Genomic DNA, 27,102 nt, shown 5'->3' with positions numbered 1-27,102 from the left:
GGAAAAGCCATGGAACACAGAGGCCATTTTCCAGGATACAGATCCTGAAAACTGAGCTGACTGGAGCTGGCAGAGAACTCATGCAGAAAATGTAATGATGGGGGAGCGAAGAGGGAGAAGGTGCTATTTGTAGCTTGGTGTAAAAGACACCAAAGAACAGAATGGGCAGTGCCATGATTTCTCACTTTTTCTTACAGCATAAAACGCATCAACTGCGTGGATTCAGCTCCTCTCCAGCATGACAGTGGACTTGGAGGCCAATCTACACCTATTTCTTAATAAAAACAGTTCTAATGTACCTCCAGGGAAACTTCCCATGTCAGTGACATGTTTCTAAAGAGAACTTACCATCTTTTGTTTTACGAACTATTAAATGTCCTTTGAATCTATATGCAGAATTGTTTCAGAGTTTGTCTAACATCAGACTTTTAGCTCCAAATTGTTTTTCTGTGGTGCTTCTCAAATCTGAAAGGTCTCTCTCCAGCATGCCAAACCTTAGCATGATACAATGACTGCTATCAAATATAATATATATAGAAAAGGTTAGAGCACACAAACATCCTTTATGTATTTGAACAAGGATATATTATTATATCAGCTCATGAAAGCTGTATTTAAATGCAGTGTATATAGGTTTTTATTACTAGAACTTGTATTTCATGTAGGTTAAGTCAGATGAAATAAATATAAAGAAAAGATAATGAACTAATATCAACGTATTTTTCCCCTTCCTCAGTCATGAAGAGTGCTCCTCATTCATTTTGCATCCCTTCATTGCCAATAAGATAGACCTTGCTTCCAACATTTGATCATTACCAAGAAGTCCACAGTGCTCAAGCCCATCAAAAAGTGAAGAAATGCACAGAGTGACTCCTGTGAGATCATTTACTCCCAGTGAAGAGCAATTAATGGATTGCAAGTCATGGCTGGCAGTCCTGGGAACCACAAAACCAGATGGGTGGGATCAAAGTGGTAAGAGATCTCTTCTGCTCCAGAGCAAATGAAAGACTGGATTTCGTCACTGCTGCCCTCCCTACTTTACACTGACAGTCCCACATCCCCCCTCTATCACCAGTTTATAATACTGTCATAGGGTGCTCTCATTTTCTAAGTGTGCTTTGAAACACTGAAAAGATTGACTGGGAAAATATTTGTCAGGTAATCAATCATTTTTACTATGCATCCTTCAGTGTTCATGGACCTTTCCAGGCTATTACACACTTCAAAGAAGCTTATGATTACCTCCTCAGGAGCTGGAGAAAAAGCATGAGATTATTCTCTACTACCTAATTCATTCAAATGGAGTTAACCAATTTTTACAACATTTGCTAAATTGTTTGTCCCAAAAGCAAGAACACACTTTTACTTTTGTAATGCATGCCTGCAAATGAAAATTACTTCTGCAGTGGAATTTTCTACAGGCCTTGCTAGATGACAGTCCAGACTCAACTGCACCAATGCAAAGTGCACTGTGTTCACAGAATTAACTCCTGGTGCTTAAAAATTCTGAGAGTTGAATTTGGCATAATTAATCTGGAGGTCAAATTACATCATTATTGTATTTTCTTGCACATTTGTCTCTGCTTTTCTGAATCTGCAAAACAGTTTCTGCAGCCTCTGACCTTAACCAGGCAGCCAGCCAACCTGCCCAGTGTGTGCCACTGAGAGCCAGAGACTGAGTCTTGGCAGGGTCACACAAGAGCATCTCGCTAACATCCATCCTGCACTTGAGACCTTTGGGCCATTCTTGCCCTGCACCCTTCCCAGCCTTTGGTCCTCTCCCTCTCTCAGAGGCTGTGGAAATGCAGGATATTCTTGTACTCATGTCTGGCACATCTTTCTGAAAATCCTGCTATGATGACCGTCACAAGAGGTTTAAACTGTATTAAAAACAAAAGCATATTTTTGCAGTCAAGCTACCTGTCCACATCAAGAAAGGGGGAGATCTAAGCAACAAAGCTGTGCTGGACAGTTCAATCCAACTCAGTTAAGCCAGATAGTGAAACTGCAGCCAGTGCTTGTTATAACCTGCTTTCCAGCAAGCCTTGCTGCCTGCTCTCCTGGGAATTGCCTTTCCCCACCTCACTTCAGCAAGCCATCCATCCTTCTCCTCTCTGCAGAGAGCTAGAATTCCCTGCCTACATTCCCATGTAAGGAGGAGGGGTAATTTCTGATGGCGTCTTACTATTCATCCCATTTTCCCCCTAAATGTCACTTGGCTGGTGTGCCACGCTTGGCATGAGATGCCAGCGCAGGCCCACACCTTATCCCACACAGAGTCTGTGGATTTGAAATCACAGACTGATGATACCCAAAAGTTTTGCATATGTTCTCCAAAGAACCAAGAGTATTTCCCTGCACAGGAGCCTGCAAAGAACCTACCCAGGCACCCACCAGCAGCCAGCCCTCTACGCATGACAGCAGCAAGGCAGCACTGCAAAGAAGAATGCCAGGCACTGTTGTATTTATGTGTTTGTCAGGAGCCATGCTTAGAGGAACACTTGGCATTTATCTTTCAGGCAGTGTGAGTCCAGCCCACACAAGCCCTGTGCCAACTCAAGGCACTGCAGTCTCCCCCCTCCTCCTCTCTCCCTGGTGTTCCCAGCATGCAGACACCTGGAACCCCACCACAGCCCCTGGCTGCCCTCCAAGCACCAAGTCCTGGCCCTTCCTGCCAGCTCTCAATGTCAAATGCAAAAAACAAACCTCAATAGTCTCTATTGAACACCAGCTCCCAGGAATCAATAAAAATTTATGTGAGATGTATCTGTCTAATCTATCTTTCTCTACCTGTGAAGGCAGTGGGAATTAATACAGCAAATCAGATAAGATTGTTAATTTCAATGTTGAAATTGTATAACAGCATTGTACTACAATCTTTCTGTGAGTTTTTAAATATCATTGATCCTTTCCCTATCAAATTCCTCTTTAAAAGGCTTTCTTTCTATCAACTTTTAATGGCTTTTTTTGATAGTATCATCTATCTAGGCTTTTAAAAATACCATATGTCACAGGATTGTAATATAAAGCACATATAAACAGCACATAAAAAGTAGAAATTACAAGACAATCACACCCTAAAAGCCATAAATTCAGTGCAAAACCTCATTAATTGTGCAGCCAACTTTAAGCATATCTTCTGGGTATATAAATTAACTTTTAGTGTAAGAAAATAGTCTGATAACACTTGCAAGACTGGGAAGTTTCATCCATGAACATATAAGGACTTGAAATGAAAGCTGAAAAAATACTTAGTATCTCCATGGTACTCAGAACTGGGTCTGGATATAACTTCCCAATCTGTAGGAGGAAAAAGAACTAACTTTGCTACCATGGAAACAGAACAGTACAATATAACTGATTGTTACTCGTCTGGCTTTACAAGACCAATTGCTAAAATGTTAAGGCCTTCAATAACATGGGTAGTTTTGTTTCCACCTGAGAAGTTAATCTTCAGGAAAGGACCAAGAACAAGCTCACCAAACAAGAGGGAGCAGCCCAGGAATGACACGCATTCCTAGGAAAAGCAGGGGATTAGAGAGAGAGGAAGATGAAGAAGGAAGATATCCTGGTGCATGAAGGAAGAGGGGAGGAAGGGTTTGGTTTGATTAGCGAGACAGAAAAAAAAAGGCCTTTAAAATGAAGGGCTGGATCCTGGCCGTGCTAGAATAAACTTTATGTATAAATTGGGTAGCAAATCCTGGATTGGTGTTACCACTTCTAGAAACCATGCACGTCTTTAATTCCTTATCTTACTTTTCCTTTGCTCTTCGCTGGAAAATGCCGCCCTCTTTGGATGCATCCAAAACACCCAAGAATTACCACCGCCTGCATTTTCCTGAGTTTCTGAGGTTCTGCGACATAAGCTACAGACTTTGACTTTGCTGGGCGCATTGCTTCTCCACACTAGCCAAGGCTGTAAGAGGCTGGGCGCGTTCTCCTCACGAACACCGGCGCTCCCCGCCCGCCGCTCCCTCTCCTGCCCTCACGGCGCTGAGGGCACAGCCCCGCCACCGAACCTCCCCTCAGCCGGCAAGCCGGCGCCTTTTTCCCCTCTGGAGCCCAAGGTCTCCAGAGGATGTGACAGCTTTACGGCGCAGCTTTTTGAAGGGGGATGTGAATATTCAGAGTTCATCGGCACCTGTTTTAGGATTGTAAGGTAGTCGGAAAATTATCGCTTCAGGTGCTTAACGAGAAGCAGAATCTGTGCTTATTATACTCTGCGGCCCGGGTTCCGAGGCTGGAGGGCAGCGCTGTCCTCCGCATCACACTAAAGCGCCACCGAGACTGCCCAGGCGCGGCGCCCCCTGAGGGCGGGAGCGCTTTAAGGGGAGCGGTTCGCCATCTTAGGCGCCTCCGCCCCCTCGCGCCACGTGACGCGAGCGGCCGCCATCTTAGGCTGCCCGCGCGGCCGGCGGTCACGTGCGCGGCGCTGAGGGACGCGGGGCCGGGCCGGGGCTCTGCGGCGCCATGGGGCAGTGCGGCATCACCTCCTCCAAGACCGTCCTCGTCTTCCTCAACCTCATCTTCTGGGTGAGTCCGGCCGCGCGAGAGACGGCGGCTCCGGGGTTCCAGGTCGGAGCCTGGCCCCGAGAGCGCTGCGGGCCTCGCTCAGGAGCCGGGAGCCTCCCCCCGCCCCCCCTCCGCCGCCACCGCCCCGCACGGGTTCAGTTCGTGTTTAAGCTCTTTCTGTTTAACGGGCCTTCTGAGCCCCTGCGGGGGTCAGAGCTGGGCGCAGTCCCTTCCCTCGAGTCCACCTGCCGAGCTCCAGGGCGGGGGGAGCTGAACCTGGCATTGAATTTTTACGAGCATTGGGGATCTTGGGGAAGAGGCTGTTTTGTAAGCGCATACAGCTCTTCTTTCCTGCATTCTTGAGCTTCTCAGCTCTCTGGCAGTTGACTTTCTGTAGCCAGTTCGGTTTCTGTAGCGCTCTCCTGGTCGTCACGGGTTTCGCTGTCCGCGGCGGGACGTCCCAGGCGCTCCGCGCTGAGTGGGCGCTGCTAACACAAAATCAGGACGTGGCTCTTCAGGTGTCTCTGCTTCATGTGTCCCACCAGCCACGGTAGCACTGTAGTGTTTATGCATCGCTGAAACTTCCCACGGCTACAGTGACAGTAAGACAAAAGCTTACAAAAGAGGGATAGTAGGTTGTTCTAATGACCTTTTTCAGGATGGACATACGGGCTCTAGCTTGGCATTGTAGTCGCTGTAATAATTGGCTTGTCAGGACAGCGTAACTCTCAAATCGTATTAAAAATTGGTTTGTAGATTTTTTAAGAATTCCCTTTGTGCATTTAGGTACTGCGTTTTTCCTGCTCTTATCCCAGCTCCAGGATCAGAATACCTGTTGTCCCAACTGTTTAGAGATTACATCTTTGAAAACGTAATAGTGGGTAACAAGCTGTTGTAACATAAAAATGTAGCTATATATAGCTGTTTCATTTACTATTGAAAGTCATAGGAACTCTTACTAGCGTTACAGGATGACTGTTCTTGTCTGAATCTTTACAAAGGAGTGCTGCTCCTTAAGGGTGCCTGGAAATGAATCATGGTCAGGGAAAATGCATATCTGTGCATTCTTACCGGCATTTGCCTATACATTCTGGGAGAATGTATAGCCAAATGCATTTGGCTATATGTTCTGCTAGAGGAGCAATTGAAGGTTAGGTATATTTGGCCTTAAGTGTTGCAGATCAGAAGTTTGTCATTCTGGCTGAGGTGCACAGGCTCCATTATTTATATTTAAAGTAAAAATTAGTGACATCAATCTCAGTGGTAAGGTTGGAATCTGCTTTGTTGGGTGTGGCTTTTTGTTACATGCTTAGTTGAAAGTGACATTTTAAAAGCTCTTTAACGACTTCTACATCATACTTTAAAAAAAGTTTTTGACTGGACACAGTTTTTATGGGTTGCCTTCTTGATGGCACCTTGAAGTAGATTTTTCTGTAGTTACTGATATAAACGAGGCTCTGTTTGGAGTAAATGAGTACAAGTTCTGTGTGCAGTTTCTCCCCTGCTCCAGAAGCTTAGTGATGGGTATTGTTCGTTGTCTGCTGCATTTAGTAATTTAGCTGCATATTGGAGTTTGCCATTATTAATCTCATACAGTGGTGGGGTCAGAGTTCTTTTCTGTAATGCTGAACTTCGTGCTTTACAATTTTTGATCGCTTCTGAGACAAACTTGGCTTAATTTAAAATGGGCAGACTGTATTTAGATAAGATGTACTTCATGTCAAATTTAAATGTCATCAATCTTGTGTTCTGTATACCACCTCCAGCCCAAGAAGTCAGCGTGTGCTGATAGCTTTTTGGCAGATAAGTGACTGGGTTGCTTGTGTTGGAACAACCTTGCAGCTCATCAGCTGCATGTAGAATGAGGCAGGCTTTCTGAAAGTGAGTTACAGAAATCAGTGGTGTTCCTTTCTTTCACAAGCTAAAGTCAATAGCTAGTTTGTTGACTGAGCTGTGCATGTGTTAACATTTGATGCTCTTCTAGTTAGCAATGTAAGTGCTTCAGTGCTGTTAAAGAGATCTTTTGCTTGTCGTGCTGTATTTCCAATATTGATAATTATATAATTGGGATTTCCCAAGACTTGACAGTAGACAAATGCCTAGAATTGGTCAAGTAACTACGAAATCTCCTTTAATTGCTTTTGTAAATTTGCTCTCTCTCTTTAGGGTTTCATATACCAGTCTTGTGTGTTATCACTATCTTCATGGTCACCTGTAGGAGTAGCAAGTTGTGACTAAGCAGTGGATTATTACTTCCCCCCTCAACCCTTGTGTCCCGTACTTGTGGGAGGATGTGAATGTTCTGAAAGATTTTATATCTGTCCTATGACTGAGATGTTCAGAAAATTATCAGTCCTATGAAGAAATAGCAGAGATATGCTTGTTATACTTTGTTCTAACTTTTACAAATTTCTTTCAACTCTGAAAGCGGCAATCAAACCTTGCTGGCAGGTGACAACCACTTATCATCTACAGCTACTGATTTCAATTCTACAAGTTCATCTCACTTTAAAGAGTATTATGCTACTTGTTACATTTTCATTGACACTATAAAAAGTCATTTATTGTCTTGCCAAAGCATCTTTCTACTGTGTACAATTCTTACATTAACTGCACTGTCCTATGTGTTTGAAATACTGCAGGATTTTTGTTTCTTAAAGAAAATAGGCTGTGGAAACTGTCTGAAAGCAGGGCAGGTACTAGGTTATCATGTAGAAAGCTGAATGGACTTTATTCACCTTTCCACATTTTTGGTGTGGTATTTTGACAGTTCAGCTGAGTTGTATTTACAGCGGTGTTATTGAGCATTGAGTGCATCTTCTGTTGGTGCCCATATTGCCTTTAAAATAGAGTTCTGTAAGAAAACAGTATCATGACTGGTAGTCATAAAGAGTGCTAGAGTGTAATTTTTGTGTGGAACATGTGCTTGGATTTTGGATGATAGTTAAAGAGTGAAGATCAAAATTACTTTACCAAGAATTGCATTGATGTGAAGTATCAGTTAAAACTTGCCCTCCTTAGACCAGGGAGTACTGATCTGATTAATAGTTTATCTTAGTGTCTTGTTGCTATGAGTTAATTTTTGGGTAGATGGCAAAGAGAGGCCAATCCTTCAGTTGACCTTTACCATAAGTTTGCCCAAGATTTATTTCTTCAGCTGGTGACTTCATTTAGGAGATGCTGAGTCCTATAAGGAAGGGTATTGCATATGAAGTAATTGTGATGTGAAAGGCAATACAGCTTTAAGTCATGTAACTTCTAGTACATCTTCATAATCAGCAAGATTTTTTTGTTACCTTGGTGAAATGTTGATAATGACTAATTGTAAAAAAAAAAAAAAAGTTTAAAGTATTTGAGAATAGCATGTTCTTCAGGAAACCTCCTAAATTTAAAGTCTGCATAATTTTGGAAGAGTAAGAAATATATTTACCTGGAATAAATACCTAAAGACTACTGTCAAATAAGTTTATTTGTGTGCCCTTAATTTAAGGCTTCATGGTGTGACTTGCATAATTCAGTTGAAACCAGTTTGAAGATGAGATGAAGACAAAAATACTAAGGAAATGTTTCAAGTCTTAGTTTAATTCATAGGAGAGAATGATAAAATATTCAGAGTTCCGTGTGGTCTTGCTTCAGAAGAGGGAATCTATTTTATATTCCCGAAGAATCTGTGTGCTTTGACAGCCTGCTCTGCTAAAATAGTGCCAGATATGCTGTGCTTGCTGAGGTTTTTATCTTTCACCTCTGTGTCCTCCTTCAGAAAAGGAATGAACTGTGCTTCTACAACATTTCCAACTCAGTAGTTGCAAACGGTTTAAGTTATTCTTGTATTATTTAGCTGGCTTGAAATCATTACTTTGACAGTTCATTTGACTAAGCTGTTCTAAAACATTCTTGGTATGATTGTTTAGAGAAATTGTAGAGCACAAATACTTTCTATAGATCTGTGCTCCCTGCACGGCTTGGGCATGCTCACCACAGTGCAGTGGCTGGAGTATGGGGAAATGGAGCAATGTGTATGTAATAGGTTTAGGGATTTCTGGTAGAGAAAAACAAAGAAAATGAAGCAACAAGAAAATTCATTCAAATTTAATAGTAGAAAGGAAGATTAGAGTTCACTTTCTCTTACACATAGCAACAAGCCCAGTAATTTCTCCAGTTTATTATGAGCTTGAAAATGCTCTGGACTTTAAAACAAATTTCTTGTGAGTTCTTTGGTGATCAAAGACTAATTGATGGATAATCCCAAAGGTAATTTTGCAGGGATTTCTTGTCCAAAGCCATTTTGTCTTGAAAGACAGTTGCTTCTGGATGTGAAATTGTAATGTTTTCTGCTTCTGCCACTATGGTAGTGCGAAGAGAGTGCATCCTTCAGGATTGTATAATGGTTTGGAATCCTGTGCATTAAAAAAAATCAGTTATTTTGATTAAAAACTTAAGATTTAAAACTCTCAAGTGTTGTGTCCTCTGAGTGATTTTTCTTACAATATTTGAATATGAATTTTCAGATAGCAAACATGAGCCAGGTCCTGAACTTTAGTAATAGATACTTTGATTTGTTTAAGCCACACGGTAGTGTCATCCATGTTTCTTTACAGGATGAGTTTCAGGTCTTTGCCTGGGATTTTTCAGGATTTTTGGCATATGGACTTGAGCTTAAAAGGTCTAATACCTAATAAAAGCAAGTTGCAAAGCTAAATGTGATGCCTTTGAATAGTACAAGGAAATATCACTTTACCTGATGAACTTTGAAGCACAGAGTCATCATCATTGTTTTCCTGCAGAGCAAGGAGTCTGGGAATAGTAGAGCACCAGCTCAAGTTACAGCCCTGGTGATTAAAATGGTGTAAAAGAATGGCTGTATTGTTAACTTGGCTTCTAAAGAGGTAGAAGATTGCAGATGCACTACATCTTGCAATTAGTGGCACTTCAAATATGTGATGCTGAACACAAACGCAGCCTAGCTCAGCCTTTTGCTTTAGCCTGAAAAGCTTTTGAAAGTGAGGTGTTCGGGCACGGTGCTGTGAATTGAATGTGGCTACTACAGACAGAGCAGTCTGGCTTGCTTGAGTTTTACAGGGCTTTCTTGTTTTATAAGCCTTTAAGATAGTTTTAACTGTGTTACAGAGCTGAATGGAATTCCTGTCTTTCTTCTCCCAGAAGATTTTGTAAGACAGTTATAGCTCAGTGTTTAAGTTAATTTATTACTGTTGAGAACAAAGATAAGAGTGTCAGGAAACCATTGGGTTCTAAGCTGGTTATGCATCAATTTCAGGAGCCAGAGAAAATATCAAGTATGGGTGTGGGTTTGTTTGGGAGGGGAGTGGAGAGAGATTATACACAGCAGTCAAGTGCTGAAAAGACTGTAAGAGAAATAAACCTCAGAGATCCTGTTGGGCCTTAGAAGTTCAGGAAATAAATTTTGAAGAACAGAAAGCTAAAAGGAAGATTTGAAAAATTTGTTATCCCCTTCTTTTTATGACAGTAATCAAGCTATGAGTATTCTAGTGTCGGAAAGAACCAGAAGTGTCAGAAATACCCTAGAAGTCAAATAAGGGAGAAATGTGGAAAAAACCCACTTGTTTAAGTACTGTTCTAAGCCCAAAAATCTGGAGGCAGGCCACAATACCATTGTTCCTGCTTGTGGGTAGGAAATGGTCGGGAGTTGGTGTGCACAGACAAAAACAGCCATTAGAAAAAGTTAAACTGACATAACTGTAGACTCTCAAAAAGCGTAGACATGCGTTTTGTTTTTTAAAAACGTGATACAAAGGTAGTGAAAACAAAGATAAACTCACATTTAACATGAGGAAAGTAATAGACATGTTGGGAAAATTGTCCTAGGACAGGATCCAGGCAGAAAAGCTGAGGATCTGTTTGTATAGAAGGCTTTTTTTTTTTTTTTTTTTTTTTTTTTACTTTATCCTTAGGTTCTTTTTATAAAAGATGACATAGATGGTCCATCAGAATATATCAATGGGTACAGTTAACAATCCCATGCTTGAAAGATATTTCCATAGTGGAATGAATAATTGGTTTAGAGTTGTATCTGTGTTGCTATCAACATTTACCAATTAGCAGTTGCAAAGACGGCAGCAGTAGGAATTTATAAGTAGGCGTTCTTACTAAAAATGTGAAATACTCCTCTTGCCTAATTGAATATCAGGTGTGTTTTCTCTTAAGATACAGTACTTTTCCTTTCATTTTATTTTCTTCATTTCAGAGAGTATGTTTTTCTTAAAACAGTGAATAAAACATAGATTCTAATGGGACAAATACTTTTCTTTGGCCAAGTTAATTGAAACAGTGCCACAAAAGGAATTCAGAACTTCTGCTATGTGTTCAATTAGGGTCCCAAAGTGAAAAAAATTCCATAGCGAGGTGAAGAGAAAATTATGAACTTTTGTAAGTGTTAAGTAAGTGTTGATCAGATCTTTGGCAGTAACATTATTAGGGTAGTGTAAGGAAGAATTTGCTTGTAAATGAAGCTGCAGTGTCCATGGTTGATAAATAAATGATCAGTGGAACAAGTTTAAATATCTTACTTTCATCATCTTAGGTAGCCACAATTCTGGCTTTCAAACTGCTGCAGTGTGTAAGCATTACTGAAGACATGAAAACAGTTCTTGGTGTGTGTTTGTGGCCTACTTGGAAAGCAAACAAGCAAACTAAACCCCTGAAGGTGTTTCAAGGTGCAGCTGGGCAGTGTACAGCCTTGTACACCTCAGGGCTTGTGGGAGGTGAAAGCTGACTTTGTAAAATAGCCATGAGCTTAAGAGGTTGTCACAGCAGCCCAAAGACTACTCAGAGAACTTTGATTTCTAGCTGAGCTTTCCTAGAACATGTTGAATAATGCTTATCATTGTGTCATTGGATTTTCCAGTTTACCTTCTAGTTCTTTGCATAATTGTTGAGCTTTTAATAACTCCATAGAGGTTCCAGCCAAAGCAGTAAAATCAATCCTTTTCTGAACTGTGAGAGGTCTATGTGCCTGAGAAACTTGCTTCTGATGAAAAGGATGTTGAATTGCTCAAGCCTTTTGCAATGAGCTGTGTTCATTGACTGTACTTTTATATCAGTGTTTTTAAAGGTTAATTCATCCTAAAATAAGAGCGTGCTTTAGGCTCAGAACTATGAGTTAGGTGCAGACAACTGTAAAAGGATGTGTGAATGCTGAAGAACCAGTCACGTCCCTGGAGCACGCATGTTACCTGGCACAGATTGAGGAAATGCTGCCATCTCTATTCAGAGCATTGAGCAGATTAAGTTCCTTCAAGCCCTGTTTATCAAAGACTTGTTTGAACTATATGCAGTTCATATATTTGGTTTCCATTTAATGATAGGAAATACATGATTGTAAATACAGTAGCTTTATATAAATTTGTCTTTGACTTGAGCAAGGTCAGACTTTGAAGATTTTCTATTTACTCTGCAGGATGGTAAACATTGAGATCTAGATTATTTGATGATTTTTTTTTTTTTTAAGTTATCCTTGTGTCTATACAGACTTTGGGTTCCTTAGATGATTCCTATTTTGAGATAGATGGTTTAAGCACATGGTTCTGTTTTGGGTGGTTTGGGGTGGTTTGTTGGTTTTAGGTGGGGAGTCAGTTGGTTTGGGGTTGTTTTTCTTTATAAAACACATGTATTTGACTTTGTACTTAGTTTGCAACAAGTAATAAATGTGCATTTAACTGGTGCAGTTCTGGTCACCATAAACGGTACACTTTGTGTGGTTAAAACTGTCTTGTCTGTCGTAGTGTTTATATGTTATTTGTATCAGTGGGTGACGCTGTACTGTGTGCTGAGACTGCACCTTGGAACTGCTGAGCTCTGAAGAGGGAGGGACCTCGGGCTCGGGCAGTCCCATTGACTGAACACCTCTGAGCAGCCAGCAGAGGAACTGTACCTGTCTTTCACCCAAAGTGACTCCTCTTACACACTCCTAAGACTGTTCAGTGGTGCAAGCCTAAAGGTAGTAAGAGAAAATCATCAAAAGGTGAGCAAAAAGGATTGCTTCAAAAGCAGTTTTCTCATCCCAGCTAAAACACTTCAGAGACGCCCTGCTTCCTGATTTAGAGCAGGCTGAAATAAAGAGTCCTCTGGTCATGATGTCAAAGAAAAGGGAGGTCATCTCAGACTTATTTACATGTAAAGTAACCAGTTAGTGCTGGTGTTTTCATTGTTCTGTGATAGCCTAAGTCCTGCACCTGTTCAAAAACAGTGTTCAGCTGTGATACATGGGGAAGGAGTTTTAATCTTCATGGCTTTTAAAACGTGTGCAAGCTCCAGAAGGTACCTACCTCTGCTCTCAGGACCTTCCCCCCTGCAGATTACTTGTTGAAGAGGTAGTAGCAGTAATTCTGAAGAGTATGGTCGCTTCATCACAGAGGCAGTGTCTGTTTCAGAAACACCAGTTAATCAACATTGTTGAGAAGAAAACGTAAGACCCAGTGCTGTCATGGATGATTAGTCATTCTTGTACCATATGTAGAAGGGATTTAATGAAGTCTTCAAACCAGGCAGCTTTAAATCTGTTTAAAGGCTGCAGAAGCAATGTTTCTTAAAATGCGTGTGCTTCTTGTTACCCGGAAAGGTAACACCTGTAGACAGATTTAAATTTTTTTAAGGCTAAACTCCTTTTACTTCAAATACGTTCTTCAAATATATGTCCATATGCAGTTTATGATCCAGATGTTTCTTAAACAAAGAGGAAGCCAATTAAATTACAACAAAAGAAGAACAAAGGAATTCACAAATGGTTCTGATTTCATCTTTGTGGTACATATTCTTTGCCTGATGCCAACCACAGCTGTGGTTTTTCATCTGCCACCTTGTAACATAACTATTTCTAACAAGCATTTTAGTTCTTAGAAATGGGAGATTACATCACTGGCCTGCCATTCACACACTTCATTGCTAGGCAACAGTTAATGTAATTCCATTGTTCAGTGACACTACTTTGAATCTTCGCTTTGTGTACAGAAAGTGTGTGTCTGCATTTTGCCATGTTGTACCTAATAGGGCAGGATTTGTACAGATGAATTAGCATTTCAGCATCGTCTGTGCAAGGGGGTGATTTTGCAATAGCTTTTTCACTCTTGTCTGGAAAAGATATCTTGCTCTTGGTCTTTGTTACTGAATTTTCAGTTTTCCCTCTCCTTATATGTACATAGCACCTTTTATTGGATGAATGTGAGCCTCCAGATGCCTTTAAGATTCCTGCAGAGTACACAATTACCTTTGCTGCAGAAAGAGAGGTGGAGAGGTCAAATGTATTGCTCACATCCATGCAGATGATGATTCTTTTGAGCTGGCTCTTAATATTTTTTTTCTTTGACATAGTGTTTCTGTAGCAAAGTGCTGCAGGGAATATTCCATACATAAAGTAATGTTCTGGTAGTGGTTGTGTGCTATTGTTTTATAGAAAGGACTAGAAGTAATGTTGCAATACATCTAGTATGTAGTGGCAAACAGGGCTGAAATCCTGGATACCTTTGGTCTTGTGGCTTGTGTTGTTCTGTGCCACGCTGAACAGGCTTCCCAAGGAGGGCTTCCAAGACTTGAGACAAAGCCTTGAGCAGCCTGGTCTGAATTCATTGTTGAGCCTGCTTTGTGCATGCAGCTGGGCTAATCCTCCTAGACTGAATTATGGAGGGTACATCTGGTTGTACACTGGCACAATCCAGCATTGCAGTATTACAGCTACTGGAAGCTACTGCTTGTGTGTCTGCCCTAAGTTCTAAGGCCAGTAAGTGGGGGCATTGGCTGGAGGCAGCCTGCAGTGTTCTCCCTCAGACTGGAGCTGCAGTGTGTCACCTTTCAGTTGAGAGAGCTCTTGGGTCCAGCGTATGGATTGGTTTGTAATAGGGACATTGCCCTTCACAGCAAAATGAAATTCCCCAGGTCATAGCCTAGCCTTGCATCTTCTGAGTGCATTGTTTTAGTTCAGCCTTGTACTGGGACATTGGAAATGCCTGTCACTAAACATTCAGATTATATTGTCCATCACTGCAAATTGATATTTCATCCTGCAGCAAGTGTGAGGACAGTTAGGAAAGACATCTATAAAGCACAAACTGATAAGGCCCTTGTATTTAAAAATAAATGTGTGTTAGTTGGCTCCTCAAGCAACAGTTGTCTCTCTTTTACTAGCTCTGCTCAGCTTAAAGATACTGAAAGTATTGATGTGTTTGGATCGTTGTAACTGTAAGGGAGGCAAGGTCATGGCAGATTGATGTGAGAGCTGTCTTTCTGCTTAAGTCTGTATAGTTGCAGCTTCATCCTACAGGGCTTATTTTGCAGTAACTTTAAGTTGACTTTTTGTTTGTTTAAGGAGGACCATTTTGTACAACAGTCATTCTTAAAACATCAATTTTGCAAGTTTATGGTACGTTTCTGTAGGTATTTGCTTTGCTTTTTAGTGGTTAGTGGTTTGTGTTTGTTTCTGCCTGCTTTCTAGTTGGAATCAGATTTTTCCAGTGCTGTGAACCCTCCAGAAGTGCTGTTGTTTCTAGTAGTTCATCTTTCCCTATCAGAGGTTAAAGTTCACAATGTGTACATTTATTTTATTCTAACAGTAAGCAATAGATAGTAGCTGGCAACATTTCTGAGGAACACTATGGTGTTTGTTTAAATAATTGTTACCTTGCTGAAGGAAGAGCTTGGTGTTCCAAGGGACTTAAAATGTTTTTGTGTCTGTTGTAGGCAGCAGCAGGCATCCTGTGCTACGTGGGAGCCTATGTGTTCATCACATATGATGACTACGATCACTTCTTTGAAGACGTCTATACACTCATTCCAGCTGTGATCATCATAGCCGTGGGAACGCTGCTGTTCATTATCGGACTGATTGGGTGCTGCGCTACCATTCGGGAGAGTCGCTGTGGGCTGGCTACGGTGAGTGCAGAGCTCCTGCAGAGTCTTGGCCTGCCTTCTCTCTTAATAAACTCCTAAAATATTACTTGAAGTTTTTTTCTCTATGGCCTTGAAAGTTATCTGCTTAATTTTTTTTAGGAACATCTTATTTCTATTCTGTATTCTGAATAAAGGTGTTAAATTTAACAGTTGTAGCAGCAGACGGCCTCTCAGTTTCACCTTTTTTAGAACTGTGGTAATCTCATTAAAAAGTGTAAAACCATATGATTATTCTTACAGTTTTTAAATCTTACTTTTATCTGTTCTGGTTGAAAAGCTGAACTGGAGGGAGAGAAAAGTGATTCAGGAGCTTTCTTGCTTTGTGTCTTGCATCAGGGTTAACTAAGGGTTGTCATAAGGCCTGATTTTCTTCATGGCTTACTTGGGACACTCGGTTTGCAATATTTTATGCCCTGTGTTTCCAAGTATTTGTAATTTTGGCTTGAAAACTAGGTAGGGAAGAGGAGAGGCTGGTATTTGAATTGTTCCTATGGGAGGTTTGGGGCTTCTTTTGTTGAGTGTTTTGTAGACTTCTTTAAAACCGCTCTTAAATATAGAAAGACAAATGCATAGCTTGCTGTCTTTTCCAGTTGTTACAGAGCTTAATCTGAAGAAACATTCCCTTAGTCCATCTACCACTCTTAAGTAACTGCTTGGGTAGCCACTTTGATGATATGTTCCTATTTATCTAACAAAGAAGATTGATAGAAACATTTGATTAAAGACCTGCAGTATGGTATTTTCAGTACTAATGACAGCTGGACTTGCCTGACTGGGCAGCTTCTTATTACTTGGTGAAGCTGTGAACACTAAAAGTTTCTTGAATGAATTCTGGGCTCATTTGGTCAATTTAAGTGCCTGCATTAAATTATCTGTTAAAGCAAAGCCTTGCAGCAAAAATAACTTCAAGTAGAAAAATTTGCATGGAGTCTTTTATTAAGGCAAATGAATGAAACTATTTGCACAAACACTTTTGGTTGTATTTTGCAGTTTGTGATCATCTTGCTCTTGGTTTTTATCACCGAAGTTGTGGTCGTGGTTCTTGGATACATTTACAGAGCAAAGGTAAGAACCTCTCAATTTCAGTAATGTTTTGTTATGAATTCTGACCATAAAACAGAAGTGTAGTCTTTACTATGTTTGATTCTGTGGAACTGTTAATGGGTGTTTATTAAGGGATTAAAATCAGACATCTGAGTGGATTAATTTGTGATACCACTACCTTAAAATTTAGAACATGAATGCAGAGAGCTATCTTGTAGGCAAAAAAATACATAATTAACAGTTAAACAGGAGAAGAAAGTCACAGTAATTGATACCTTTACATTTTCCAGATGGTCTTGTAATTTGTTTATGCTCTGACTTTGTGAATGATTGAGCCTACGCAATGTTTGAACATAGGGCATAATTTTTTGATATGCAATAACTTCAGTGTTGTCATGTGTTTTGGTGTGCAAACTAACACTGCCCAATAATAAAATGAAATAGATTGAATGTGTTAATATGTACTTTCTAGCATTACTCAGGTTGTTGACAGGAATTATAGCTAAACAAACTACAACTTTTCGTACTGTTTGTTTAATGGAATTAAGAAACAGGACCAGAAAAAGTGAAATCAGATGTTTTTCTTCCAACATAATATGTGGTAGAAATATATTACATGGTATTAGAGGTGCCACAGTGTAGCTTGAAGAAAATTCCAACTTGCACAGTTTACTAGTTTTTGATATGTCTCAATCTAAATTCTGAAAAAAACCCAAAAACCAGAAGAAGGCATTTTAGCTGTGATGTGGAGCATGTTTGCAGTGTAGGACACTCAGGGATATCTTACCAGCAAGCTGACCTACAGTACCATTTACTTTGGTCTTTTGTGAGCAGCACAGGTCTCAACAGGTTCAGTATTCTCTCCTCCTTGCTTTCTCCTGCTATCCTGGAACAAATAGGGAGACAGCTTGGAAGTAAAAGTGGTAGTTTTGTTTGGGTCCCAGGGAAGGCTGCTTTGAGTAAGCAGCTCACCACATGACCTTGAAGTGTTTGTGTTACAAACCTGGTGCATGACACTTAGAAAAGGCTGCTTCAACAGAAGTGCTCTACTGGCCATGCTTGAACTCAAGATATTTTTTCTCATGCTTTGCATTTGATTTCTGGTATCTTGGCAGTGAACTGAGATGATCGTTGGGGATTCTAAAGTTTGTAGTGGAAGTAGACCTTCAAAGCCACTGAGGAAAGCACTACAGTTCCAGGGGAGAGTAGGAAGTGGGTTCTTACATGTTGATCTGAATGGTTTCCTTCTGTTTCAGTATTTGCAGAGGAATACTTTAATATGTGCACTAATTACTTTGGATCTGATCTGGACTAAGCAGTAGTCATTTCGCTGTCTTCCATGTTCCCATGTTGAAGGGACTTGCTCTTTTTCAGTGAGCAGTATTCACAGCAGATACAAACAGATGCATGGATCTTCCTTGCCCAGCTGTGTGTTCCTGTTGCTTCTCTTTTTTTTGGTTTGCTGTCATGCACTTTTCACTGCAGTAGGTAATGCAGGGCCAGAGCTTGGCAGAAGAGGGAAGATTGTCTAGTTTTGGTGGCAGCATGATCTTAGGTTAAGCTTTTTGTGGAAGTCAGTATTTGAAAACTGAGCCTTAAGTCATTGTCAAGGACAAACAGGTTTTGTTAGTAAAGATGGCAGTTTTCTAGTACCCTGCTGTATCTAGCATCTTAAGCTACTGTTTCAAGCACAACAGAAATAAATTTATTACCAGTGAGCTGGGAGGGCAAGTCTGCTTAGCCTTCTGATTATTTTTGCCAGGATAAGTAAGTCAGCTTTGTGCTTTGTTAATTTTGGTCTGTTTCTGACATGGTAGGTATATATCTCTGGGAGCCTTGTTTTGGTTTTTCTGAAGGTACATGAATCATGTTAGAAGTACTTTGTGTTCATCGTACAAACATGAAAACAAAAGGAAAGATTAAAGTCATAGCAGTTGTTCATACCAAGTAACGTTGAGCATAATGCTTAAAGAAAGTGGCACTGTGCTCTCTTAAGATACTATTATTGATCTTAAAATTGCTTAATTTTCCAGCATGCCTCTGTAAACGTGTGTGTTGATCCTGTTCAGGCTCTTTCAGAACCATGTGAAATGTGCCCAGGCCCTGTTGAGATGGGCTGAGCTGCTGCAGAGCCTTCCAGCATTGGTCCTTAGCTGTAAAAGTCAGACTTTTTGGAAGTGCCAATAGGAATAAAAGAGGCTTGGTTGTTTGAGGACCTGCGGACTTCTTTGCTATGAGTAGAGGGGTTCACTCTCTTCATTTTTCATTAAACCTGCCAGTTAACTAGAGCTAGTGATTTCTCATTGGACCTTACAGAATTTGCATGGTTTTCAACCATAATGTTGCCCTGATTGAACTGCAAGCCAAATGATGCACAAACAAGCACTGAAATAAATTATTTTAAAATGTATGTGACAGATTGAACAGCTGTTTTGTTATGAGTTGGAGATGTAAATCAATTTTGTTAAATCATCAAACAATTGATTTTAAACTGGTCTGAAACAAGTTGCCTGTGCAGGCTAAATTGACTTTTATGCATACCTCTCTTGAAATAGGCAGCATTCTTGAGGAGGGGGTGGTGGTGGAATTCAGCTTGTGCTATTGCTGCAGAAAAATGTTCCATTGAAGTATTTAAAGGAATGATGTGTTGACAAGACCTTCCTGCTGTAGCTTGCAAATGTGAAGAATATGCATGCTTAGTGCTCAGTCCTAAAATTGCATTCCTTGTACATTATTCCTGTTGAATGTGATAGGAAAAATCAAATCCAAGCTAATCTTAAAATTGCACAAATGTTTATCTATACTAAACTGTGTATTATTTAAGTAATAATTTACAGTAAAATACAGTACTTAAAAGGTTCTAGGAAGATTTCCTCCAAGCCAACCATCATAGAATGCTTTTTGAGGCAACAAGTGATGGTTCTTGAGTGGCATCTGTTTCTAACACATGTGCTTGACAGCATCTTGACTCGGTCACAGTAGGTCTAAGACCTATTGTAGTAAATGTTGCTATATACAATGTACTGCCCGTGGGGTTCCTTGGGAAGCATTGGGAGACTGGGGCTGAACAGAGCCTGGCCACTGTAGGGTCAGTCAGAAGGCATCTTTGAGAATTTATTTACCTGTGCTTCAACCAGAGGAGTGGGTGGTATGACGTAGTACCTTTTGATCCAAATATTGTCATAGTCCCAGGGGGAATAACAAAGTCCAGATTGTTATAATGGTTTTGGTTTGGAACCTTGAAGTAGAGAGGTGAGTGCATGTTCTTCTGGAGAGTCCTTAACTTCATGAAATGTCTGCCACTGTGTCACAGGAGAAGCGTGTTCCTTTTCTGAGAGACAGTGCAAAGCTACTTTGCCCAAGATCTGGAAGGCAGCTGCCTGGATTTTCCTTCTCCTGTAGCTGCAAGATGGCAACATCTTTGCAAAAGTCACAGTTGAACTTTAGGAAGCTGTAACACTGAATTATGCTGATTTCAGATGATGGGGAGTTACCTTGGTTTCCTGAAATGCTGTAGCTGGAAGCACACTAATGTTACCCTAAGCTGTGCTACTTCTGCTGGTGAGCTAATGCAGCTGCTTTCCTTCCCCCTCCTAGGTGGAGGATGAAGTTGACCACAGCATTCGGAAAGTGTACAATCGATACAACGGGACCAATCCTGATGCAGCCAGCCGTGCTATTGACTATGTACAGAGGCAGGTGAGACAGTGAGACATGTGCTGGTTTTCCACTCCTTTCTGTCCTTAAAACACAGATGCTGTTGCTCTGCTGCTTGTGTAGATGTCCTTCCTCCACTCTGACAAATCTAGGAAATGGCTGAATGGACAGCAAATACCTTAACTTGGTTAATATTATTGCTGACAGGGAGATAAATTTTTATATAATTAGCTCTCTTTCAATCTGTGCTTGTATTCAAATATGTAGTACTTAAGTAATTTTCTGCAATGGAATATAATATACTTGTCTTCTTGGTATTGCAGTTAGAATTTAACTCTTTACCTCTCTGATTTTCCAGCTGCGCTGCTGTGGGATCCATAACTATTCAGACTGGGAGAATACTATCTGGTTCAAACAAACTAAAAACAACAGTGTGCCCCTCAGCTGTTGCAAAGCAGCCCTCAGCAATTGCACTGGCAGTTTGACCCGCCCCATGGACCTTTATTCAGAGGTAAGGCAGCCACAACATGAACTCACAGAGCCACAATTCATTTTCTTTGGGGGAAAATCAGCTCTTGGCTGTATTTGCTTTAACAGAAAGTAGATGTTGTTAATCATCTCTCTCCTCTTTTCATCTGTGAGTAATTTTCATCTATTTACTTTTTTTAGTATTAGCATTACCATTCTGCCCTGTGTGATGCTTTTGGGGGTTTTTTGTGTGTCTAAATATGGTTGCCAGATTGATACATAAGAAGCCTACTTGTTTCAGGGGTGTGAGGCTCTGGTTGTAAAGAAGCTTCAGGAGATCATGATGTATGTCATCTGGGCAGCACTAGCATTTGCTGCTATTCAGGTAAGAGAATGTTCATTATTTGTTAACTTCTTTCACATTAGATCTAAACTGCAGTACAGATAATTACAGGTATGCACATACAGATATTACCCTTTAACACAGAACTTCCCACTGCTATGTGGATGTATATTCTATTAGACCTGAACACAGTCAGTGTTATATGCAGTAATCCACTCTGATGTAAATAGCAAATTATTTTGTGAAAACTTTATTATCTAGGTATTAAGCATCATAAATGTCCTCTGATGGCATTTAACACTTGAAGATTTTGCATAGTGTTTAATTTCCAACTTCTAAAAGCTCATTTTTCATCCTGTTTTAGAGATACATCATCTTAATATGCTTCATGGTGTACAAAAATGTCAGGACCACCCAGGAGATACACCTAGTTTTTTGATAGTGTGCTCTGCTCATGTGCAACTGAGCTTTGCTGTGTCTTGAAGATTTCTTGGGTTTTGGACTTAAATACAGTTAACCTAATCATAAAAAGATAACTGAGGAAATAAACTAATGTGTATATTAGTATTTATTAAATTTTAAGGAAGAAAAAAACCCACTAGAACTGTCTCACAAATATATTTGTGAAAGTGAAATTTTAAATGCTCATCAGCTGGCAGACTTAGTACATAAATGAAATTATTTTCAGATTATGCCTGTCTTATGGTCTCTGAGCAATGTAGTACATATGCTGAATCCTGGGAGACTTAAAAACTAATTTCAAAGTTACTTTAGTGCTCTTAATAGTATTTGAATTTACAAAACATACCTGTCAAGTCTGATAATTCAGGCACTTTTGTTTTCAAGAGAAGCTTTTGAGCTGGATTGTATGTTTGTAGGTAAATAATTTTTTGCAGTCTTGTGAAAAGAGGGTTCCCTTTGTATTTCAATGTTATAAGAATATACTCATAGTACTGTATAGTAGATACAGTACTATGAGTACATCATTGTAACATATGAACTGTTCAGACCCAAACTGCTTCAACTGTGGAACTTCAAATTTGGTGAGATCTGAAGGGGAGGTATTGTTTTAATTGTCTTCCTTAAAACTTTAGTTGTTAAAGCAGTACTTGTCTGCTTGAACAATGAAATGTATTTGTGTACTGAAAATTAATGTGTTACGACAACCATAGTTACTGTGACAAAATTTTATGTCAGGGAAAAAAGTGTGAAAAATCTTACAAAACTGGCAGAGGTGACTCCCAAGAGGAGGCATTATTCTTAGTTTTGGAGTTTGCAGGTTGATGAACAGATGTGCCCCAAAATGCAGCACAGTTATAACCCTTTCTGGCCCTGTCCCAGAATTTGACACATGCTTGCAATGGCAGTGTGGCTGCTTGCACCCTTCTGTTCAAACTGTTCTATTATTAATCTCCTGAAATTTGTGACAAAAGTTCTGACATCTTTGTCTTTGCCATACAGAATTCAAGTATGTACTTGGTCCAATTCTGAGCAAAATGGTCTGTGGGCTAACTGAAGGGGGAGATAGAATGTAAACTTCAGCACATGCCTTTAACTTGGGCCATACCCTGTAAATTTAGAGGAATGATTGTTTTTCTTACCATTTGTGAATTTTGCTACCTTCCCTATATGCTGCCTGCACAGTCCCCTCTGAACAGATTATTTTGTTTTGCAATGAAGCTGTTCAAAGTTCATTACTTCTGATAGCCTATAGTCAACAAATTTAACCTTCAGTAATTGCTTTAAAATTAAAAGATTGAGAAGACTATTTTTGCAAGGCTTGAAATATATTAACAACTTCGTCTCTTCTGCATAGAAGTAATTTTTGGTATGTTCATGTTTCAGTTACCATGGGGATCTTTCCAGTGTGCAAGAATTCCCTGGTCCCAGCCACAGTGACAGCACAGAGCTATTAATAGATAGGAGGCAAACTGAAGGGAGCAAAGACACAGCTTTTGTGGCTGGTGATCATTTACAAAGGGCACATGTATATACAGCCAGTGAATTTTTGTACAAAGTTGGTTTGGGGAAAGATTGAATGTAGTTCTTGCTAGCAGCCAAATGAAATCCAAAATTAATAAACTAAACAAACTGCCTGAATGCAGGAGGTGTCTAAACTTCCCTGAATGCTGTTGAAGAGGAGGATGCATGGATCCTTCCTCAACACGTCTAAAATAGCTGTTGACAATATTAAATAGCAACCAAAGAGAAACACTCAAATGCCTTGAAATGTTTAGAGGTGCTAGCATTTTTTTAATGACATAAATAATGTCTGTAGAAAACATTGAGGTATGTGAGTCACTTCTTTTGTGAATATAAGTGAATTCTAGGAATATGCTCAGATACTTCCTTAAGGATATAAATGTTTAAATAGTAACTCAGAAGTTAATTGCATGAGGTTTTACTGTAGTACCTGAATGTTTGAGATTTCGCACAACTGTATAAATTAAATATCTCAAGGGAGTCATTGAACAGGGTTGTCTTTGTGCAAATAGCTGTAAATGTGCTGGATCTACTTTTATTCGTTTGATATACATGACCAGAATGAATTCTAGCAAAAGACTAAAGGAGGTGTTCCTCTGCGTCACATTTCTCATTTTATCCTGGCTTGGAACAGCAGAGAAGTTTTTGTACTTGCCAGCCATGAGCCTGCAGTTCTGTAGCCACTGGAAGCTACCCTAAACTCTCCATTTTACAAGTCTAACTGAAGGGGTTTAATTGTAGATATTCCCTACTCACTTAGAAGGGCTGTGTCCGTGACAAGTCATTCTCCCATGTGACTTGTTTCCTCTTGCTCTGACACAAATTTATGAACCTAAGCACCCTGTTGTAATTGATGTCCCTGCTTGGTGCAGGAGGGCTTGACTGGATGGCCTTTAAAGGTCTGTCCAACCCAAACCATTTCATGATTCTATGATAATACATTTAGGAGTCAGTCTGTGAGCTGGAACCACAGAAGTGAAGAAAGGTGATGCTTTTAATAACAGCTGAAGTACCATACTGTGTTACTCTCCATATGCTTTTTCTAACCTGAGCTGGTTTCTGCTGTAGGTCTAAAGCAGGTAATGCACTGCAGAAAATGAAGAGTATTGATCTTTACAGCTTGTTCCTTTCCAGGAAATTAAAAGCTCATACTAGAATTTCATCATGTCTCTTCCTAACAACTGCATATTTAGATTTAGGATTTTTAAACATTCTGTTTTTAGTCTTTCAGCAGACTGGAGTACTATATTGTGTGTACCCTCATTTAGTTTTAAAACATGTTACACATCTGATGTTTGTATTGGCCTGTATTTCTAAAAAGTCAATAATTCTCCTTTTGTCCCAGTACTACCTTCACTGGGCTTCTGCTGTATCAGAGAGGAAGATCTATGCCTGTTTGCTCTCCCATTTCATTCTAGTTTCCTTTCTGTCCGAGGGGTTTTTTTTGTGGTGTATTTTTGGACTGGGTTCTCTTCTAAGAAATCACGTTGCATTCGGAGTTGGTGCTTTATGATCCATAGATAGGACAGGAGCCTCCTGAAGTATTTGTATCGTGAATAAACTTCCATGCATACAACCAAATCAATACAATCTCATACTTTAATAGAAGCTATTGCCACTTACTGTAAAACACACAACACTATACCTGCTATTTTTTAGTTGGTACAGTCTTATTCTACCTTCAATAAACATGCAACTTCTTTAAAATATCATCTCCTTTATCCCTGATTATTCACATGTAAGTGGGCACAGGGTGATCATACCCTAAATCCTGGTAAGTATGCCAGCACAGTTGTGATACTGTGAATTTTAACATGTCTAAAAGTGAATTATTTACCTTAGATTTAAGCTTTCTAATATGACATGTTCACAGAGAGATAGTTTTATGAAATCTCTTTTAAATGCTTGTTCTCATTGTAGCAGTTAAGCTGATGCATTTGAATTGCACTTGAATTTTCCATACCAGATACAGACCTAAAATCTGTACTTTTAATTAAAAAACATTAGGAGTTTCTTCCATCTGAATCTGAATTACTAAGGCAGAATACAAGTGGCTGACCAAAAAAAAGTCTTGTTTTAGATGTCCAGGATGATCTCATAAGAAAATGAGGCTGAAGTGTGTGGCCCTGGGAGTTTGCAGCAGGAGCCAAGGCTCTTTGAGGAATGGTCGTTTGTTGCCTTTTGTGTTAGTTACAGTCTTGAAGCATGCTGAGGGTCTGTGCTGAGGTTGAGCCTCTTGAAGCATCTCCCCTGTACTCAAGCTTGTTCTCTGTTTTTTCTCCCAGCTTCTGGGCATGTTGTGTGCCTGTATAGTTCTATGTAGGAGGAGTCGGGATCCTGCCTACGAGCTGCTCATTGCTGGTGGAACCTATGCCTAGAAGAGAATTCCAACAGTTCCATCTTCCCCACTTCCTGGAAGGTGACTGGGCCAGCTTTACTTCCATAGCTTTCTTGCCCCAAGCTTAGTCCAGGCACACCTTTCAGACATGAGGGCAGCCGCACTGTGCACTGGTGAAGGGCAAAACAACAGCTTTACAAAACCCATAGAATTAAATTACCTGTGACTTTCACTGTTTTAGCCAGCTATTCATGTATCTAAATGTTTTAGTATGCTAGCAAACTTTCTAATTTCAGAACCATTTGCAAGTTAAGTGTAATTTGGTTGATATGAAAGTCAAAGGATGTGTGCCTACTTTGGTAGATTACCTCTAAGCATTAACTGGCTGATTCTTGCATATACAGAGAGGAAGTCTTAAACCTTCATTACATGGACCTTTTCTGGCCAAAGTAGTATGAAGGAAGCCAGCTGTATTTAATTTGAGAAGAAAAAATGTTTTCATCTTGCCCCTCACCAGTGTCACTTTTAAATAAAGAAAGAAACACTTAAGTCCAGTACACTTTATATATAAAGAAACTGTAGGGAAAAAAAACTAACCAATTTTAGGATTATGTGACTGCAATTTTGACCTTCAGAGATTGTCTTTCAGACATTAGTGGTTTAAAATACAAGCTGGCTTTTCAGGAGTATAATGTATGCACTACTGTTCTATAATGAAATATTTCATTTTTCTATGAAGAGCATTTTATGTGTTGAGTGAACTATTAGACTGTAGACCTTCAATTGGTTTGGAAACAATGTAGCCATGCAGAGTAGCAAAGTAGTATGTGAAAGTGATCTCAACTGTAAATATAAACCTGATTAAATAAATCTCTGTTTATCCTCCCTATAAACATGTCTTGTTTTCTGTTTAGGATTCCAGTTTATTTCGTCCAATGGAGTCTGGGTGTGCTGGTTACACAAAACTGTGAAAACAACAGTTTTGGGTGGCCTCACTTAAATAGATCTGTGTTTATGATTTGCTGGAAACCTGATTGTATTGTATTTGTTCTTTTTATTTGAAACGATAGCAGCAAAACACAGAACAACAAACTTGGCTGAACTTGATAGAAAGTTAACATCTTGTGCATACAATTAAAAAATAATCTGTTGCCTCTAAACAGTGGGTAATGAATAGCTTTACTGTAACTGCTGTATGTTAATTATGTTTTAATGTGTCTTGCATTATTCAAATACTTAGTCACTGCCCTACTTTCATTGTCTTCAAGTTCTTCCTCCTTTGCAGAAGCCAGGAATGCTCCGAATTTTTACCAGTTGCTTATGTACAAAGCAGACATGCTCAGCTAAACTGACATCAAGATAATCTCTCACTAAAGAAGCATCACTCAGAAAATGAAAATATTAATATTCTAATGTATACACACTTGAGGCCAGTGTAGCTTATTGGGTGATTTTTCTCAGTGCTGTTACACTGCTGTAGACATATACCTATGGAACTCTGTTAACTTCTAAAGGTGGGTTTCAAATTATACTCCCTTGTGACTTAGATTTTCATTGTTAGTACAGCATGGGGCTCAACCCAGAGACCTCCTGACTGTGGCATCAGATTTCCTAGATGTGGCAGCAAGCCTGCTCACTGAATTTTATTACCTTCATATTGTATTGCATATTTTAAATATGGAACTAATAGGATTGAGATGACCCTGGCTTGTAAAAATCAGTGTGGAGAGGTTGTGTGACAGACCTGTGTTGCACAAAATAAGGCTGAGGATGCTTAAAAAGGTGGCCGGCTCTTTGCAGCTACAAGGCTCCACAGTTAGGAGCCTGCATATGCCCCTCT

At 39.9% G+C, this 27,102-nt stretch overlaps 1 protein-coding gene across 1 annotated transcript; it reads left to right on the top strand.

The window, feature by feature from the left end:
* Positions 1-4,416: 4,416 nt before the first annotated feature.
* Positions 4,417-26,155, top strand: TSPAN3 (tetraspanin 3). Its single transcript, XM_021543412.4, has 7 exons — positions 4,417-4,533; positions 15,220-15,411; positions 16,420-16,494; positions 20,071-20,172; positions 20,489-20,641; positions 20,900-20,983; positions 25,210-26,155. Exons 1-7 carry the CDS (start codon positions 4,471-4,473, stop codon positions 25,300-25,302), a joined length of 762 nt encoding a protein of 253 aa, XP_021399087.1. The 5' UTR covers positions 4,417-4,470; the 3' UTR covers positions 25,303-26,155.
* Positions 26,156-27,102: the final 947 nt, after the last annotated feature.

The sequence above is a fragment of the Lonchura striata genome, chromosome 10 (assembly GCF_050655825.1).
Source record: "Lonchura striata isolate lonStrDom1 chromosome 10, ASM5065582v1, whole genome shotgun sequence".
Classification (NCBI taxonomy): Eukaryota; Metazoa; Chordata; class Aves; order Passeriformes; family Estrildidae; genus Lonchura; species Lonchura striata.
This window is presented reverse-complemented; position numbering and strand designations above follow the sequence as displayed.